Source organism: Triturus cristatus, chromosome 11 (genome assembly GCF_964204655.1).
Source record: "Triturus cristatus chromosome 11, aTriCri1.1, whole genome shotgun sequence".
Lineage (NCBI taxonomy): Eukaryota > Metazoa > Chordata > Amphibia > Caudata > Salamandridae > Triturus > Triturus cristatus.
The window spans coordinates 1,106,897,596-1,106,916,811 of NC_140594.1; the positions used below are offsets into that span (position 1 = coordinate 1,106,897,596).

At 52.7% G+C, this 19,216-nt stretch overlaps 1 protein-coding gene across 6 annotated transcripts in view; it reads right to left on the minus strand.

The window, feature by feature from the left end:
- LOC146786089 (eukaryotic translation initiation factor 4 gamma 1-like) overlaps positions 1-19,216 on the minus strand; it is a 582,378-nt gene that overhangs the window by 390,591 nt on the left and 172,571 nt on the right. For all 6 annotated transcript variants that reach the window (XM_085635562.1, XM_085635561.1, XM_085635558.1 and 3 more), the window contains one exon: positions 18,276-18,512. In XM_085635562.1, the coding sequence (XP_085491688.1) occupies positions 18,276-18,512 (237 nt within the window). The remainder of the gene's footprint in view (positions 1-18,275; positions 18,513-19,216) is intronic.

Sequence of the window (19,216 nt, forward strand, 5' to 3'; positions counted from 1 at the left end):
AAGAATATTTCAAATTTGCAAAAGTAGACACTTAGAAGAAATTTCACAGAAAAGCAGGCAATGGTTTCCTATGGGAGAAAAATGAGTTAGAAGTAAGTATAGTTGTGAACACTTTTCAGAGTCAGGGCTGGGCACCAAGATCCAGCACTGGAAGCTCACCTAGGAGCAGGTGAGTAAATTCGTTTTTGTCACTTGGCTGATTTTTGGTGAATTTTTGCAGTTTTGAAAAGTTCACACTTAGAAGATTTTTGAAGAAAAAGCCAGTCAATGTTACCCTATGAGGAAAATGAAGTTAGCGGTTTAAGGGTAAGTGCTCGACTGGTAGTGTTGAAATTCCGGGCATGGACTCAGGGGTCCCCCAGTGTCAGGTAGGTACAGTTGGTTCACCCTCAGCGGTTTCAGGACGGCCGGGTGCAGAGAGAGTTGGGCCCAATGTTATCCTATGAGGGATAGGGGGGCCTTGGTTGGTGGCTGCTGTCTGGCAAGCCACGCGGCTGTGGGAGCTGGGCTCCTGGTCACTTACTCAGGGCAAGTGGGGAAGTAGGTTAGAGTAGAGAGGGCACTGCCAGGGCCACTCGGGCGGCTGGGTGCAGGGTGCTTTTGAGCCTTAGGGCGCTCAATGGAAATCAATGGGAATGTTCCGGTTTGGAAAGAGGCTGCAGGCTCGGGGACGAGGAGGTTTCAGGTGCCACCACCACTTCGAGAGGTAAGTTGGGTAGTTGTAGGTTAGGTGGGTACCCCAGGATTGGGCACAGGGGGTCGCAGGGCGCCGGGTGCAGGGGTGCCTTTTGACGTCGGGAATCTTACCCTCTGGTTGATCGCGGCTGGGGTGGCACTTGGTTCTGAGGCTGCAGGCTTCTTCCGGGATGTCGAGGGGGGTCCTTGGGTGCCGGACTCTGGGTCACAGTCGCCGTGGGGTCGTCCTCTGGGTCTTTGTCCACTCCGGCACTGGCCAGGCTTGGCTGGTGCAGAGTGTGTTGGGTCCGCGGTCCCGGGCTGGTGCCAGGGATAGCAAGTAGGTTTCTTGAGTAGAGCCTCTACTCGTGGGAGTCCCAGGGGCTTAGAGCTAAAAGGTAGCCAGGTCCTCCGGGGTTGGTGAGGTTGCTGGCCACGTGGGAGGCCGCGCTGGTGCAGGTTCGAGAGTCGACAGGCCGGTAGGGCTGGGGCCAAAGCAGTTGGTGTCTTCTTCTCTTTTTAGCAGCTGCAGGGCAGGTCTTTGTTCTTCTTGCTCTTCTTGTCGTTTTTCTATCTGGAATCTGAGGAAGGAAGGTTCAGGGGGCCCCTAAATACTAGATTTAGGGGCGTTACAGGTAGGTGAAGGCCAGGGACCAATGGGTCCTTGTCCTGGGGTGGGTACACCCCCTATCCTGCCTCTCTCCTGTGGGAGGGGGGCAGTAGCCTAATCCTGATAGGGTAGGGCCTCCCATCTTCAAGATGGCGAGAGCCCGGAGATGTGCTTCACCTCGCCTCCCCCACCTGAGGGGTGGGGTGGGCAGGCTGGCACATCCCCTGTCCTTGTATGGGGTTTCCGGCCAAGCTTCCCGCCAGAGTGGGGGGTTGCAGTGGCCTGGGGAAACTCCAACTGGCGGCATGCCTTTGAAGCTTCCCTTTGCTCATCCTGGGGGAGGAGATTTCTCACCTCACCCAGGATGTGCATTGTTGCAGGCCCGGGAGAGCAGGGGCTCTCCCACCCAGGGGTCCAGCAACGTGTCTGCTGTGTGGCAGCCTGGGCAGCCTCAGAGCAGACGTGGATTGCAAGTTAGCTGTAAGGGGGCATCTTCTAAGATGCCCTCTGGGGTGCTTAGTACATTAAATCCTACACTGGCATCAGTGTGGGTTCAATGTGCTGAGAAGTTTGATACCAAACTTCCCAGGCTTCAGTGTTGCCAATATGGTGCTGTGGAGCTCGTGTTTGACAAGCTCTCAGCACCATGTATTCTTAAATGACAGCACTGCACTTACAGTGCCCAGGAATGGACCCGGGTACTGTAGGGGCACAGGGCTCCTGCTCCTGTGCCCACACCATAGGCGTAATGCACCCAGCTAGAGGGGTGGCTGACATATGCCTTGGCAGTGTAGGTGATGGGCATGGTACACAGTGATGTGTGCCATGTCGACTCTTTGTTTGGTCCTGCACCCAGACACTCAGCCTGCAAGGGCAGTGTGTGTGTGTAAGGGTACAGGGCCTCTGAGGGTGGCACAATGAGTGCTGCAGCCCTTAGAGGCCTTCCCTGGTCACAAGGCCCTGGGTACCTAGGGTACCATTTACTAGGGGCTGACATGTGGCTAGGGTTTGCCAATTTGGAGTTTGTGTGGTTTAAGGAAGGAACATAGGCCCTGGGCACCTGATTGGCAGGAACCCAGGGTACACTCAATCGAAGTACATTCAGCAATTTAGCAAAAAGTGGGGGCATACCATGCAAGAAAGATGGCACTTTCTCACAGAACCACTAACTGAATCAGTGGGAGAGGCGGAAAAGCCTAAGCAAATATCCCTGACCAGTTCATCCATAGTGCATTGTGTGAGAAAGTGCCATCTTTCTTGCATGGTATGCCCCCACTTTTTGCTGAATGTACTTTGACTGAGTGCCCAGGGCCTATGTTCCTTCCCTAAAAACACAAAACCCAAATTGGCAAACCCTGGCCACATGTCAGCCCCTGGTAAATGGTACCCAGGGCCTTGGGACCAGGGAAGGCCTCTAAGGGCTGCAGCACTCATTGTGCCACCCTTAGAGGCCCTGTACACACACACACACACACAGCCCTTGCAGGCTGGGTGTCTGGGTGCAAGACAAAACAAAGTCGACATGGCACACATCCCTGTGTGCCATGCCCATCACCTACACTGCCATGGCATACATCAGCCACCCCTCTAGCTGGGTGCCCTATGCCAATGGTGTGGGCACAGGAGCCCTGTGCCCCTACAGTACCCAGGTCCATTTCTGGCCACTGCAAGTGCAGTGCTGCCATTTAAGAGTACATGGTGCTGAGAGCTCGTCAAACACGAACTCCACAGCACCAGAATGGCAACACTGAAGACTGAGAAGTTTGGTATCAAACTTCTCAGCACATTAAACCCACACTGATGCCAGTGTGGGATTTAATGTACCAAGCACCCCAGAGGGCATCTTAGAGATGCCCCCTAAAAACCTAACCTACAATCCACGTCTGTTCTGAGGCTGCCTAGGCTGCCACATAGCAGACATGTTGCTGGATCCCTGGGTAGGAGAGCCCCCGCTCTCCTGGGCCTGCAACAATGCACATCCTGGGCGAGGTGCTAAATCTCCTCCACCAGGATGGGCAGGGGGAAGCTTCAAAGGCATGCCGCCTCTGTGAGCTTCCCCAGGCCACTGCAACCCCCCACTCTGGCGGGAAGCTTGGCCGGAAACCCCAAATAAGGACAGGGGATGTGCAAGCCTGCCAACCCCACCCCTCAGGTGGGGGAGGTGAGGTGAACCACATCTCCGGGCTCCCGCCATCTTGAAGATGGGAAGCCCTGCCCAATCAGGACTAGGCTACTGCCCCCCTCCCACAGGAGAGAGGAAGGATAGGGGGTGTACCCACCCCAGGACAGGGACCCATTGGTCCCTGCCCTTCAGCTACCTGTAACGCCCCTAAATCTAGTATTTAGGGGCACCCTGAACCTTCCTTCCCCAGATTCCAGATTCCAAAATCCGAAGAAGAGCTAGAAGAAAGAAGACCTGCCCTGCAGCTGCTAAGAAGAGGAAGACACCAACTGCTTTGGCCCCAGCCCTACCGGCCTGTCGACCCTCGAACCTGCTCCTGCTCCGACCCGGCATCTCTTGTGGCCAGCAACCTCACCAACCCCGGAGGACCTGGCTACCTTTTGGCTCTAAGCCCCTGGGACTCCCATGAGTAGAGGCTCTACTCAAAACCTATCTCTAACCCCTGGCAGCAGCCCGGAACCGCGAACCCAGCACACTCTGCACCAGCCAAGGCTGGCCAGTGCCGGAGTGGACAAAGACCACGAGGACGACCCCACGGTGACTGCGACCCCGAGTCCGGCACCCAAGGACCTCCCTCGACTCTCCTGAAGAAGCCTGCAGCCTCAGAACCAGGTGCCCCCCCTACCGCGATCAACAGAGGGTAAGATTTCCCGACACCAAAAGGCACCCCTGCACGCGGCGCCCCGTGGCCCCCTGTGCCCAATCCCGGGGTACCTACCTAACCTCCAACTACCCAACTTACCTCTCGAAGTGGTGGTGGCACCTGAAGAGTCCTCGTCCCCGAGCTTGCAGTCTTTTTCTAAACCGGAGATTTCCCATTGAAATCAATTGAGCGCCCGACGGCTCAAAGGCACCCTGTACCCAGCCGCCCGAGTGGCCCTGGCAGTGAAAACTCTACACCTACTTACTTCCCCACTTGCCCTGAGTAAGTGACCAGTAGCCCAGCTCCCACATCCGCGTGGCTTGCTAGTCAGCAGCCACCAACCAAGGCCCCCCTATCCCTCATAGGATAACATTGGGCCTAACTCTCTCTGCACCCGGCCGCCCTAGAGTCGCTGAGGGTGAACCAACTGTACCTACCTGACCCTGGGGAAACCCTTAGTCTATGCCCAGAACCTCAACCCTGCCAGTCGAGTACTTACCTTAAAACCGCTAACTCTATTTTCCTCATAGGGTAACATTGACTGGCTTTCTCTTGAAATTTATTCAAAGTGTGGACTTTTCAAATCTTAAAATATTCACCAAAAATCAGCCAAGTAACGAAAACGAAATTACTCACCTGCTCTTAGGTGAGCTCCCAGTGCTGGATCTTGGTGCCCAGTACTGACTCTGAAAGATACTTACAACTGTACTTACCAGAAACTCAATTTTCTTCCATAGGAAACCATTGACTCTTTTTCTGTGAAATTTCTTCTAAAGTGTCAATTCCTGCAATCTTTAAATATTCCTTAAAAATCGTATAATATCTGAAAACGTAATTACTTACCTGTTTTGGATAATGGTCCCAGTACTGAGTCTAGGTACCCAGTACTGGATTACAAAAGTAACGAGAACCTACTGTACCAGCAACTTGAAATATTTTTTAAGTGTCAACTTTTGAAATAGCTAAATATTGTTTAAAAATCATCACAGTAATTAAGTCGACTTTCATCACTTGATTCTAAGAACTGACCCAGGACTGAATCTAGGATCCAGTCCTGGAATTCCAAAAGTAATCCTAAAAGAAATCTGTTGCAAATAACTTAAAATTTCCATTGAGCTCAATGCATTGTTGTGTTTAAAATAGTGTTGCCTATTGCAACCACTTGTAACTGTTTACAAAAGTCAATTGCATATTGCAAAAGTATTTTATAAAGCATCTCATTCTGAGAAAGTATATTTTAATGCCAAGTGTTGGTTCTAAAATAAAACAAGCATATATTTTTTATATATAAACCATTGGCCTAGAGTTCAGTTATTGAGTGTGTGAGACGATTTGCTGGCTGAGTGTGTACAACAAATGCTTTACACTGTCCTCTGATACTGCCTTACTGCTCGACCAAGCTACCACTTTAGAGAGTAAGGTTATATCTAACTTTAACCTCTGTCAAACCCTTGGGGATTGTGGACTCTGTACACCCTGTACCTAATAGGGAACAGTATATACAGAGACACTTTCTCACAAAGGCGCAAAGAGGTCAAACACCCCACGCGAGACAACAAAACCTCCGCCCAAGGCCAAGGCAAGGAGAGGAGCACCCGAAGGAGAAGAGCAACCTAGAGACTCCAAGGAGAAGAGGCAGAGCAAAGGCAATCCCAGACAGGACGGCGCCGGCAACGAGACGAAGGCGGAAGCCGAAAAGGGGAACTCAAGGTCACCCAGGAAATCGGCCAACGCCCCACAGGGACAAACTGCGCCCGCAAGAGGGTCCAGATGTCAGGGACCATCCCCCCCACAGGGAGAAGAGGTAGAACCGAGTGCAAGGCCCACTGGAAGCAGCGGAGAAGGCAGGATGACAGTCCCACTAACACCCCAAGAAGGCCCAACGGTGCAGAAAGAATAAGAGGGCGACACTGGCATGCTCCGCCAGACGCCAGGGACACAACAGAACGAAACACGCAAAGCAAAAAGGCGAAGAAGGTTGCATCTGCAACATACCATAACGCCACGAAGAGCAGAAGCCTGCAGGCGACCATAACTCCCCAGCACATACCAGGGCTATATAACAGCCAACCCTGCCCCACATAGGGCATGTCATATCCCAAGACTTGGGAACCTCTTAGGAAGAAACTTCCGCAGCAGAGGACACCAAAAAAGACCTGCGGCAAAAAACCCCGCAGGAGGCCTATCAAACACCAGAGGGGAAACGCAGAAGGCCCAATCTCAGGCCCAGCATGGTGTAAAAAACCCAAAGGAAAAATACACAGTCAAAAAGGGCTGGCCAACAGACCCACAGCCTCAGCAAGGAGGACTAGAGTGGCCATGAAGCACACAACCGGGGCAACCCTCCCCAACGGAAGAACAGCTCCAAGAACCAGATCAACACGCAGGTCACTGGGGAGAAGGAGGAGGAGAAGGAGGAGGAGGAGGAGGAGGAGGATGAAGCCCCGCCAAGAACCTCTGGATGGCTGAGTCCGCAGGGGCATGGAACAAAAGAGCACCATCGAAGGGAAGGCCCACTAGCCATTCGACCATTCTCCGGGAACACACTGTCCCGAAGCCAGGCATGGCGACGAAGGGCAACCGAAGAAGCCATGGCACGATCCAGCACCTCCGAGATGTCCAGAGCGGAGCGAAAGATAAATGCCACCAGCTTCCGACCATTCAAGACATGGTGTCTCAAATCCACACAGGCACCCTCCAGAGAAGCAGCAGACATAAGGGGCTTCGCCGAGTCCCACAAGCAAGAAGTGGGCCTAGCCATAACACACAGTGTGTTAAGGGCCCGCAGCGCCGCATTGGTTGAGGCAAACATATTGCGCCCCCAGGAGTCCAGCCAGCGGGCCTCTCGTGACGGGGGAAACCACAGCGGCGGCAAAGCAGGAAAGGCAGACTGCAAAAGGGGGCCTCTGGTCGAAGGGTGAAGAGAAAGGCACACCGGATCATGCGGTGTCGGATGGTGGCGGTGCAGAAGGTGCTGGGGCACCGGGTCCCCCATGGCACGACGGCCCCAAGTCCCCAAGAGAGAAGAGTGGAGTGAACCCTCGAAGGGAAGCAACAGTTCCCTACCACCAGAGCCCTGATGGAGAACCTCCAGAAGATCTGCGGGGAAATGGGTAGCTGGATCACCCATGCGCAAAATTCGCACAGCCGTGGAAACAGCGCGGGCGAAAGCCGCACCCGCCTCCGTAGGGCCCCACGGAGGAGAAAGCAGCTCCTCGTTAGGTGGTGGCTGCAAGCTAAGGCGATCATCCCCCAAGCCAACCGGAGAAAGGAAAGGCCAAGGGCGGAAGAAAGAAGGACCGAGGAGTGGTGGACCTGCAGCTCCTCCGGCAAAGACAGTGGTCTTGGAGACGGCGAGGAGCCGCCTTTAGACAACGTTGGGGAAAAAGCCACGACAAGGCGGCCCGTCTCCGGCGAGGATGACACCAGCAACCGCCGAACCTCTGGAGAAGAGGAGTCCGAAGTAGAGTCAACGACCCGACGTCGGACCGGCGCTGTAGAGTCCGCAACCTGAGGCAGGACAAAGTCATCGACCAGCGCCGGAGGAGATACCGTGGCCACCTCTGACAGCACACGGCGCTGGAGACCAGAGCTGGGCCTGAGCAGGGGTGGCGAAGGGGCGGCGCCGACCTGACCTCCGACGAGGCAGCTGCATGCGTGGAGGGACGAGAAGGGCCCGGGGAGGAACGAGGAGTCCCCCGCTAGCAGCGACTCGTGATAGGGCGAGATGGGCCCTCAGCAGACCCCTGTGGAGCCGCCAGGGCCAGCAGCCGCCGTCGCCGTAGCGGCATCACCTCAGCCTCGGACAAGGCCGCCGCCTCTCCTGAGGACCGAGAGGGGCTCGGGGTGCGACACGAGCCCCGACGACCTCCTGCGACACCACAGGGACTCCCGCAGGAGTTTGTGGCAAAGCAGAGGCGTCGTGATCCGAGATAGGAACCCCTAAAGGGCCGCACCCCAACGGCACCACATCCTCAGAGCCTGGATCCGAACCAGTCGGCACCGGAGTCGCCGCGGAGGGCCCCGCACACTGCAAGGGATCCGCTGACGTCCCAGGAGGGGAAGGAGGAGAAGCCAGCGAGGCCTGCAAAGCCGCCGCATATGTCTCCATCTGGTTGCCCCAACGCCGGGAAACGGCGCATAAGGGGATGACACGCCTGGCCGCACCACTCGCGGAGAGCCCACACCCTCGACAGGCCGGAACCCGACTCTCTGGGATAAACTGCAACACTAACCAAGAGGTGAGCGGCGCTCTTGCGACCTGGGAGAAGATCGAAGTCGGCGAGGGAAGCTGCGGGTCCGAGAACCCTCCACAGGGGCCGGGCGAGATGACGCCACCGACCTGGACACACGAGCCGAAAGAAGTTTCATCCGGCGCTCCAGTCATGACTTCAGCTTCATCTGCTGGCACGCCTCACAATCAGTGGAGTCGTAGTGCTCCCCCAAACACCACATACAGATGGGGTGAGGATCCGTCGCCGACATGAGGCGGCAACACGACAAGCAAGTTTTAAAGCCCGAATGCATTTGCACACTGTTCCCACACACGCAGCAATAGCATAAGGGAAAGGCCTAAACAGGCCCAGAGAACAAACCGGATCTGCATTGCACGCGGAAAAGGAAAAAACTAACGTAGGCGCACCGGGGTGGGACATGTGACCTCGCTGACATCACGTACGCGGACGACGCCTGGGCGGAGTCGCGTGATGCCGTTCCCCCGGGGCGCGCAGGGATGCTGGGCAAGGCAAATGCTACTTACCAGTATGCATCTGTTCTTGGCATGTAGAGCTGCAGATCTACACACTGTGCATAGATAGCCATCTGGTGTTGGGCCTGGATGTTGCAGTTTTTCTCTTAGAAAGTCTTTGGAAGTCACAAGGTCGGTGACTCCTCCTTTAGATTGTATTGCGCATGGCCTTCGGCTCCATCCTCAGATTTTCGCCAGCAGGGAAAGATGGAGCGTAGTAAGAACAGTGAAGATGCCCATGTGTGTTGTATCTAAATAAGATAAACTGGGACAGATAAAGGTAGCCGGGGAGGAGTGGGCCTGTGTAGATCTGCAGCTCTACATACCAAGAACAGATGCATACTGGTAAGTAGCATATTCCGTTCGAGGCATATGAGCTGCAGATTACACACTGTGCATAGATTATATAGCAGTACCCATCCTTAGCGGCGACCACCAGTATCTGTTGCAGTGGTTTGAAACAATGTCTTGAGTACAGCCTGGCCCACACTAGCCTGTTGCTTAGTTTGCACATCTACACAATAGTGTTTAGTGAAAGTGTGCGGTGTTGACCATGTATCTGCTCTGCAGATATCATCTAACGGAATGTTCCCTAAAAATGCCGTGGAAGCCCCTATCTTACATGTAGAGTGGGCTTTAGGGGGAACGGATAGCGTTTGTTTTGCTTTGTGGTAACAAATCTGAATGCATTTGACAATCCACCTAGCTATCCCCGATTTGGAAATGGGGTTGCCTTTGTGTGGTGGTGAGAAAGACAGTTGTTTGGTCTTACGAAAGGGTTGTGTTCTCTTGATGTAATAGAGCGAGGCTCGTTTGACATCTAATGTGTGGAGAGCTCTTTCTGCAACCATTGACTGTTTCTATGAAATATATTCTAAGTGTCAACTTTGAAAATAGCAAAATATGGTCTAAAAATCATCACAGTAATTAAGTCGACTTTTATCACTTGATTCCAAGTACTGACCCAGGACTGAATCTAGGATCCAGTCCTGGAATTCCAAAAGTAATCCTAAAAGTAATCTGTGGCAAATAACTTGAAACTTCCATTGAACTCAATGCATTATTGTGTTTAGAATTGTGTTGCCTATTGCAACCACTTGTAACTTTCTACAAAAGTCAATTGCATATTGCAAAAGTATTTATATAAAGCATCTCGTTCTGAGAAAGTATATTTTAATACCTATTGTTGGTTCTTAAAATAAAACAACCATATATTTTTATATAGAAACCATTGGCCTAGAGTTCAGTTATTGAGTGTGTGAGACCATTTGCTGGCTGAGTGTGTGCAACAAATGCTTTACACTGTTCTCTGATACTGCCTTACTGCTCGACCAAGCTACCACTTTAGAGAGTAAGGTTATATCTAACTTTAGCCTCTGCCAAACCTCTGGGGACTGTGGACTCTGTACACCCTGCACCTATTTGGGAACAGTATATACAGAGCCACTTTCTCACAATGCCCCCACATTTGAAAGTACGGGTGAAGAACTTGAGGATGGAGTTCCCACTCGTGGATCTGTTGTGTTTGTCTGCTGAGCAGATCGGCCATAGTGTTTTGGACTCCTGGGACATGTTGGGCTAGGAGAAAGATTTTTTTGGGGTATGGCCCATCTCCATATGCTCTGTGCAAGTTGAGAGCTGCAGAGAGTGTCCCGCCTGCTTTCTGGATGTAATACATGGCTGTCATGTTGTTGGTGCGGACTAAGACAGTCTTGCCTGATCTATGTTTTTTAAATACTTTTAAGGCTAGGAATATGGCTAGTAACTCCAAATGGTTGATGTGGAGTAACTTTTGTTGAGGTGTCCACCTACCCTGCATGGTGTGATGTAGTAGGTGAGCTCCCCAGCCGGAGAGCGATGTGTCTGCTGTCAATACTATCTGAGGAACCGGGTCCAGGAACAGTTACCCTTTGGAAAGGTTTGTGGTGGTCCACCACTGCAGAGAGTGATGGGCACGACCGTCTACCAACACCAGATCTGTCAGTTGACCCTGGGCCTGGTTCCATTGGCGTGCGAAGCACTCTTGGAGAGGACGCATCTGGAGTCTTGCGTGGGGTACTATGAATATACAAGAGGCCATCATTCCTATTAGTTGCATGAACACTCGAGCTGGAAGAGAGTGTTCTGGCCGAAATTTGGCACGGCGAACCTGAATGCTTGCTATCCTGGCGGGACTGGGGTAGGCTAGCGCTTTCGCGGTGTCTATGGTGGCACCGAGGTATAGCTTTACGTGGGATGGTTGCAGGTGGGACTTCATGTGATTTATTGTGAAGCCCAGGTCGTGAAGTAATTGGATAGTGGCTTGGTTGTGTTGTACACATTGGTTGTATGAGCTGGCTTTTATGAGCCAGTCGTTTAGGTATGGGAAGACATGAATGTGTTGTCGTCGCAGGTGTGCCGCCACTACCGCTAGGCACTTGGTAAACACCTGTGGTGCTGTGGTGACTCCGAAGGGGAGCACTTTGAATTGATAGTGTTGGCCGTCCACCACAAATCTGAGAAACTTCCTGTGAGGGTTGTGAACAGGAATGTGGAAGTAGGCGTCTTTGAGGTCTAAAGTGGCCAGGAAGTCGTTCTGCGAGAGCAGTGGAAGTACCTGCTGTAGTGTGACCATGTGGAAATGGTCTGAGTGTATATATTGATTTAGGGGTCTGAGGTCTAGGATGGGCCTTAGTGTCGTCCCTTTTTAGTATGAGAAAATATAGGGAGTAAACTCCCATATTTTGTTGGTTGGTAGGTACTGGTTCTATCGCACCCTTTTGTAGGAGGGAGATTACTTCCTGCTTTAGTAATGTTACATGTTCCCCTGACATGGGGCGTTGTTTGGTTGGAATGTTTGAGGGAGGGGAGATGTTAGTTCGAGGCAGTATCCTGACTGAATTATTTGAATGACCCATTTGTCTGAGGTGATTGTAGTCCAGACAGGAAGGAAATTTTGGAGTCTGCCCCCGACCGGAGTGGAATGGCCTGGGGGGAGTGGAGGGATGTCATTGGGTAGGGGTGGAGGCAGAGCGTGAGGTATTTGTCTTGCCTCTGCCTTTGTTATTGTTGCCCCTGTAACCGCCTCTTTGGTAACCCCTTGTAAAAGTGGATTGGGTAGGGGTTTTATAGGAAGTGGAAGCGGTGTCAGAGGAGTAGCCTCTGGATGTGCTTCGAAAGGAAGAGCGGCGAAAAGGTCATCTGGGAGGGTGCGATTGTAAGGCTCCCATAGATTTCGCTGTGTCAGTGTCTTTCTTCATTTTTTCCAGGGCCTCATCTACTTTTGGGCCGAACAGATGTTCCTGGTCAAAAGGGTGGTTGAGGATGTAAGCTTGCACCTCTGGTTTGAAACCTGAAATCCTAAGCCAGGAATGTCGGCGGAGGAGGATGCTGGTGTTAATTGCCCTGGAGGCGGTGTCAGCTGCATCTAGGGCACAGCGGATGGAGGTATTGGTGATGGTTTTGCCCTCCTGAATTAACTCATTGTCTCTATTTTTATATTTGTCAGGGAGGTGTTGCATTATGGCTTCTAGTTAGTCATAATGTGCCCTGTCATATCTTGCCAGAAGCCCTTGTGTATTTGCAATGCGCCATATGTTGGCAGCTTGGGATGCAGTGCGCTTTCCCGATGCATCCAAGAGTTTTGACTCTGTTAGGTGGTGGTGCATCGCCTGATGCTTGGGAGTTTGCTCGCTTTCGTGCTGTAGACACTACTAGGGAATCTAGTGGTGCTGGCCCTATGATGTAGGGAGGATCTGTAGGGGTGCCTTTGTATTTGTCTATGCGAGGGTTAATGACCCTGGCTCTGACTGGGTCTTTAAAGACCTCCGGCGCGTGTTTGATAACTCCTTTGAGCATGGGCAGTATGGAGGTGGCCCTATGTGTGGTGTCGAAAGTATCAAGGAGGAAGTCCTCCTCCACGGGGTCGATATGATGATCCATACCGTGGTAGTGTGCAGCCCTTTGGAGTAGGTGGTTGAACCCCAATGAGTCCTCTGGTGGGGATGGTCTCGAAGGGTAGAGATCATCCTGCGGGACGTTAGGAATGTCAGGAATATTATAGTCGTCCCATGGGTCTGGGGAGTCTGGAGGAGTGGGGTCCCCTGTAGGTTGGTCATGGGGTTCGTCCCCTATGTCATCATAGACATCATCATTGTCATCATCCGGAGAGGGTGGGGGGAATGATGACGTGGGGGGAAGAAGGAGGAAGAGGGGGAAGTGGAGGGGTGGAGGTGGTGGCGAAGGTATTCTCAAAGGGGAGGTAGCAAAGTCTTTCCTCTTTGGAGGTGGAGCTGGGGCAGGCTTGTCCAGCTGTCTCTTATTGATGCTGAGCATCAAATGTCTGGTTTTAAGATCCTTGACCAGTGTTTTTGCAATGGATCAGGTGTAAAAAGTTCTTCAGAGAGTGGCTTGTCCGTCGGCGCCGAAGGCATCGGGCCGTTGTTTTTTTTGGTTTTGGAGTCTGCACGAGTCCGCTGTTTCGAACTATGCGGCTTGGAAAGGGCTGGTTGGTTACTCGGTTCCTAGATGGTTTTCGGCTTCAAGATTATGGGTGTCGGTGGCCTTGTGTTTCTTGCTCGGTTCCGGGGACGGTGTCGGTACCGAGGAGCTGGTACTGGTTTTTGGTGCCGAGTGTTTCGGTATGGAGCTCTGTGCTGAGGAGGAGGCCATTTTCTTTTTCGGCGTCGGTGCGGAGGAGTGTTTCTCGGCACCGACGGTGGGCTGGCTCGAACCCGAGCCGCCGGAAGGCTTAATGAGCTTCTTTACCGGTCCCGAAGGTGCGGTGTGGGAAGCAGTATTCTTGGTCGTGCCTAGGCTTGGAAGCGAAGGGGTGACAGAAGCCTTTGTCGATGCCATCAAGGGTTGGGGGGGGGGGGGTCGTCGACGATTGGAATCAAAGGTCTTGATCGATGAGAGCCGCGGTCGAAACAATACTGCGAAAAGGGGTGAGGATTGCGCGTCGGTTAGAGAACTGGAAACTGTTCGGAACCAGAGCGCGAAGATCACATCCGAGCCCGATGGCAGGAAAAAACAATCTGAGGATGGAGTCGAAGCCAATGCGCAATACGATCCAAAGGAGGAGTCACCGACCTCGTGACTTCCAAAGACTTTCTAAGAGAAAAACTGCAACATCCGGGCTCAACACCAGATGGCGATCTATGCACAGTGTGTAATCTGCAGATCATATGCCTCGAAAACCCCTTTTAGCATCGGCAAGATGGAAGTGGTCTTGTGTGCGGTATCAAAGGTATAAAGGAGGAAGTCCTCCACGGGGTCTGTATGGAGATCAAATCCGTGGTAGTGTGCAGCCCTATGTAGCAGTTGATTAAACCCCATCGTGTCTTCAGGGGGGGACGGTCTTGAAGGGTAAAGGTCGTCCTGCGGGACGTTAGGGACGTCTGGAATGTTGCAGTCGTCCCATGGGTCTGGGGAGCCTGTAGGAGTGGGGTCCCCTGTGGGTTGGTCATGGGGCCCGTCCCCTGTGTCATCGTAGACATCATCATCATCATCCTCATCCGGAGATGGTGTGGGGGAATGATGAGGTGGGGGAGGCGGAGGAGAGGGAGGAGGTGGAGAAGGGGGCAAAGGTATTCTCAAAGGGGAGGCAGCAAAGTGTCTTCTCTTTGGAGGTGGAGCTGGGGAAGGCTTGTCTAGAGGTCTCTTTGATGCGGAGCATCAAATGTCCAGTTTTAGGGTCCTTGACCAGTGTTTTTCGTAGTGGATTGGGCCGAAATAGTTCCCCCGTGAATGGCCGATCCGTCGGCACCGAAGGTGTCGGAGCCGTAGGTTTTTTTAGCCTTGTAGTCTTTTGAACTGTGTGGCTTAGACAAGTCCAGTTGTTTCCTCGGCTCCGAGATGACTTTCGGCTTAGAGGTGTGGGTGTCGAGGGCTTTAGATTTTTTGCTCGGCTCAGAGGACGGTGCCGTGAGCCAGTGCTCGTCTTTGGCGCCGAGTGCTTCGGTGTGGAGCTCGGCGCGGAGGAGGAAGAGGCGGCCATTTTCTTTTTCGGCGCCGGTGCGGAGGAGTGTTTCTCGGCACCGACGGCGGGCAGGCTCGAGTCCGAGCCGCCAAAAGGCTTGGTTGGCTTCTTAACCGCGCCCGAAAGCGAGGTATGGGAAGCAGTGTCTTTAATCGTGCCTAGGCCCGAGGGTGAAGGCGTGACCGAAGCCTTTTTCGGTGCCGGCGAGAGTGGGGGACGATGTCAGTACTCACTCCCCTCTGTGCCGGAGTGATGTCCTCGACATCTAAGTCGTCGGCTTCGGAGGTGCTGACGAGGCCCTCTTCGGTGTGCTGCTGTTCTGGGACAAAGATGCCTTCTTCGAAGATGTCGTCGGGGATTGCTGTCAACGAGTGTGCCATGGTTCTCCTCGCCCTTCGGTCTCAAATGGTCTTCGACCAGAAGGATTTGCAAGCCGGACAGTCGAGCCTCATGTTCAGGGGAGAAGCAGAGGTTGCACACCTAATGGAGATCGGTGTGGGGAAACTTGGACCCACATCGAGAGCACTTCTTAAATGGAGTCCTTTCCATCAGCCAGGACCGGAGCTCAGGTAGGCCCCAACGCCCTAGTCGACGACCGGAATCGAAGATTTCAACCGATGAGTCGCATCGAGTGTGGAGATCGCGAACAAAACAATACCGCGGAACAGTTGGGAGTGTGTTCCCCCTCTTTTTGTATGTAATACATGTGAGAAAGTGCCATCTTTCTTGCACGGTATGCCCCCACTTTTTGCTGAATTGCTGAATGTTCTTTGACTGAGTGTGCCCTGGACTCCTGCCAATCAGGTGCCCAGGGCCTATGTTCCTTCCCTAAAAACCTCAAACCTAAAATTGGCAAACCCTGGCCACATGTCAGCCCCTGGTAAATGGTACCCTAGGTACCCAGGGCCTTGTGACCAGGGAAGGCTTCTAAGGGCTGCAGCACTCATTGTGCCACCCTTAGAGGCCCTGTACCCTAACACACACACAGACACACACACACACTGCCCTTGCAGGCTGATTGGCTGGGTACAAGACAAAACAGAGTCGACATGGCACACATCCCTGTGTGCCATTCCCACCACTTACACTGCCCTGGCATACATCAGCCACCCCTCTAGCTGGGTGCCCTATGCCAGTGGTGTGGGCACAGGAGCATGAGCCCTGTGCCCCTACAGTACCCAGGTCCATTCCTGGGCCCTGTAAGTGCAGTGCTGCCATTTAAGAGTACATGGTGCTGAGAGCTCGTCAAACACGAACTCCACAGCACCATAATGGCAACACTGAAGACGGAGAAGTTTGGTATCAAACTTCTCAGCACATTAAACCCACACTGATGCCAGTGTGGGATTTAATGTACAAAGCACCACAGAGGGCATCTTAGAGATGCACCCTGAAACCTAACCTACAATCCACGTCTGGTCTGGGAGGCTGCCACATAGCTGACATGTTGCTGGACCCCTGGGTAGGAGAGCCCCCGCTCTCCTGGGCCTGCAACAATGCACATCCTGGACGAAGTGCTAGGTCTCCTCCCCCAGGATGGACAGGGGGAAGCTTCAAAGGCATGCCGCCTCTGTGAGCTTCCCCAGGCCACTTGCTGTACACAGCAAACTGTCCCCCACCGGTTTGGACCCCCACTCTGGCGGGAAGACTGGCCAGAAACCCCAAGTAAGGACAGGGGATGTGCCAGCCTCTGCCAACCGGTGGTCGTGGTTGGAGGGGTCCCTGGTTCTGAGGCTGCAGGCGTCGTCAGGAGCATCAAGGAGGGTCCTTGGTTGCTGGATTCTTGGTCACAGTCGCCGACGGGACGTCCTTGTGGTCTTTGTCCATTCCGGCACAGTCCAGGCTTGGCGGGTGCAGAGTGTGCAGGAGTCGCGGTTCCTGGCTGGCACCAGGGGTTTGTTACTTGCTTTGAGCAGAACCACTGCTCGTGGTAGTCCCAGTCTTTTAGAGTCACAAGGCAGTCAGGTCCTCCAGGGTTTTAAAGGTTGCTGACCACAGGAGACGCTGGGTTTTAGCAGGAGCAGGTTCGAGGCTCGACAGGCCTCTAGGGCTGGGGCCCAGTCAGTTGGTGTCTTCCTCTTGTTAGCAGCTGCACGGCAGGTCTACTTTCTTCTTGCTTGTTTCGGATTCGGGATCTGAGAAAGGAAGGTTCAGGGTTCCCCTAAATACTAAATTTAGGGGAGTTACAGGTAGGTAAAGGGCAGGGACCAACGGGTCCCTTCCCTGGGGTGGGTACACCCCCTATCCTGCCACTCTCCTGTGGGGAGGGGAGTAGCCTAATCCTGATTGGGTAGGACTCCCATCTTCAAGATGGCGAGAGCCCGGAGACGTGCTTCACCTCGCCTCCCCCACCCGAGAGGTGGGGTTGGTAGAGGCTCGGACACCCCCTTTCCTCACTTGGGCTTTCCCGCCAGAGTGGGGACTAGAACCGGTGGGGACCAGTTGCTCAGTACAGCAAGTGGTCTGGGGAGGCTCACAAAGGCAGCATGCCTTTGAAGCTTCCCCCTGCCCATCCTGGGGGAGGAGAGCAGATGGTTCTCTACCCAGGGGTCCAGCAACATGTCTGCTGGGTGGCAGCCTAGGCAGCCTCTCAGACAGTACGTGGATTGTAGGTTAGGTTCAGGGGGCAACTCTAAGTTGCCCTCTGTCGTGCATTTTACATTAAATCCCGCACTGGCATCAGTGTGGGTTTAATGTACTGAGACATTTGATACCAAACTTCTCAGTCTTCAGTGTCGCCATGATGATGCTGTGGAGTTCGTGTTGACGACCTCCCAGCACCATATACTCTTATGGCAGCACTGCACTTACAGGGCCCAGGAATGGACCTGGATACTGTAGGGGTACAGGGCTCATGCACCTGTACCCTCACCACTGGCATAGTGCACCCTGCAAGGGCAGTGTGTTTGTGTCAGGATACAGGGCCTCTAAGGGTGGCACAATAAGTGCTGCAGCCCTTAAAGGCCTTGTCTGGTCACAGTGCCCTGGATACCTATGGTACCATTTACCAGGGGATGACATGTGGCCAGAGATGCCAATTGGGTTTAGGCTTCAATGCAGTTTTAGGGAAGGAACACAGGCCCTGGGCACCTGATTGACAGGAGCCCAGGGCACACTCAGTCAAAGTACATCAGCAATTCAGCAATTCAGCAAAAAGTGGGGGCATACCATGCAAGAAAGATGGCACGTTCTCACACAGGCAAATCACCATCTTGCTGGTGAGGCATCTTTGTTGTAGAGGTCATGGTGGCTGTTTCAGTGGAAAGATCAAACAAAAACGATTCCAAGCAGCATCACATAATTTAACAGTACATTATTTGCAATTCCACCATCATAAACATAAGGCAATAAGCAACAGAGTGGAAAGATGAAACTAAGACATGAACCATCCCCAGCTGCCTAAATTAATAAATAGGACTAAGGGGAGCTCACTGTGCTGGGAGTAGAGAGTGACAATACCTTTGCTTTCTCAAAGTCAAGGTCCTTGCCAATGGTGGACAGGAGCAGGCAAAGGCACTCCAGAGACTCCTCATCGTGGTTCTTGAGAAGTGTCACTACACAGTCATGCATAGTGGCCTCAGTCAACATCTTTAACTTGAAAAGCTCTCCGATGAATTTGATGTTACCCAAGCACCGCCTCCTGGCCATGTCTCGAGCCAGCTCCAACTCATCATGAAGGTGGGTTTTCTCCTCTGGCTGGAAAATAAAAAGATAAAGGTTAGAAACTAAAACATGTCACAATATTCTGCTTTAAAAATAGTTCTCTATTGCCATCTCCTTGCGTGTGTTAGTCTAAAAATCATGTCTGACACAGAAGTTATTCTAAATACATAATATATATACACATCTATAAATACACATTGTAGCAAAGTGGGTTTCTTTTGTAGTAACTCCCCCACACACTTTTTGCCTAGTATCTGATGCAAGTTTGATTGAATATGCACTGTGTTCCTGCTAACCTGTGGGTCAGGTGATGGAGGGGAATTCATGGGTGTGATGAGTAAGTTGGCTCAGTGGGTGAAGGAGGTGGAATGTATGGTGGTGAAGGGTTAGCACCCAAATTTTTATCTTCAGAGAAATGTGGTAATCCTCCTGTAGGCCTATTTTCCTTTTATCAGGAAATTTGGCATGGACATGTCCAGTGTCTGGGTGTATAACAAGCTCTTTCTGTTTAGGATCCAAAGGTGGAACGTTGGACCAATGCTATTTTGGTGGAGTCTTTGGTCGCCGTTTTCGGCAAACGTTTCGACTCCTAACCCTTCAGCTCCAAAGATTTGCTCTTCTATAACAGTGGAATAGTGACCACGACATGCTACGTTTCAACGCTGAACATTTTGCCTTGGCGTCAGCATGGGGGCAACTCAAGCCGGATCTTTAGGTTTCAGTGCCTGGCCCGAGAG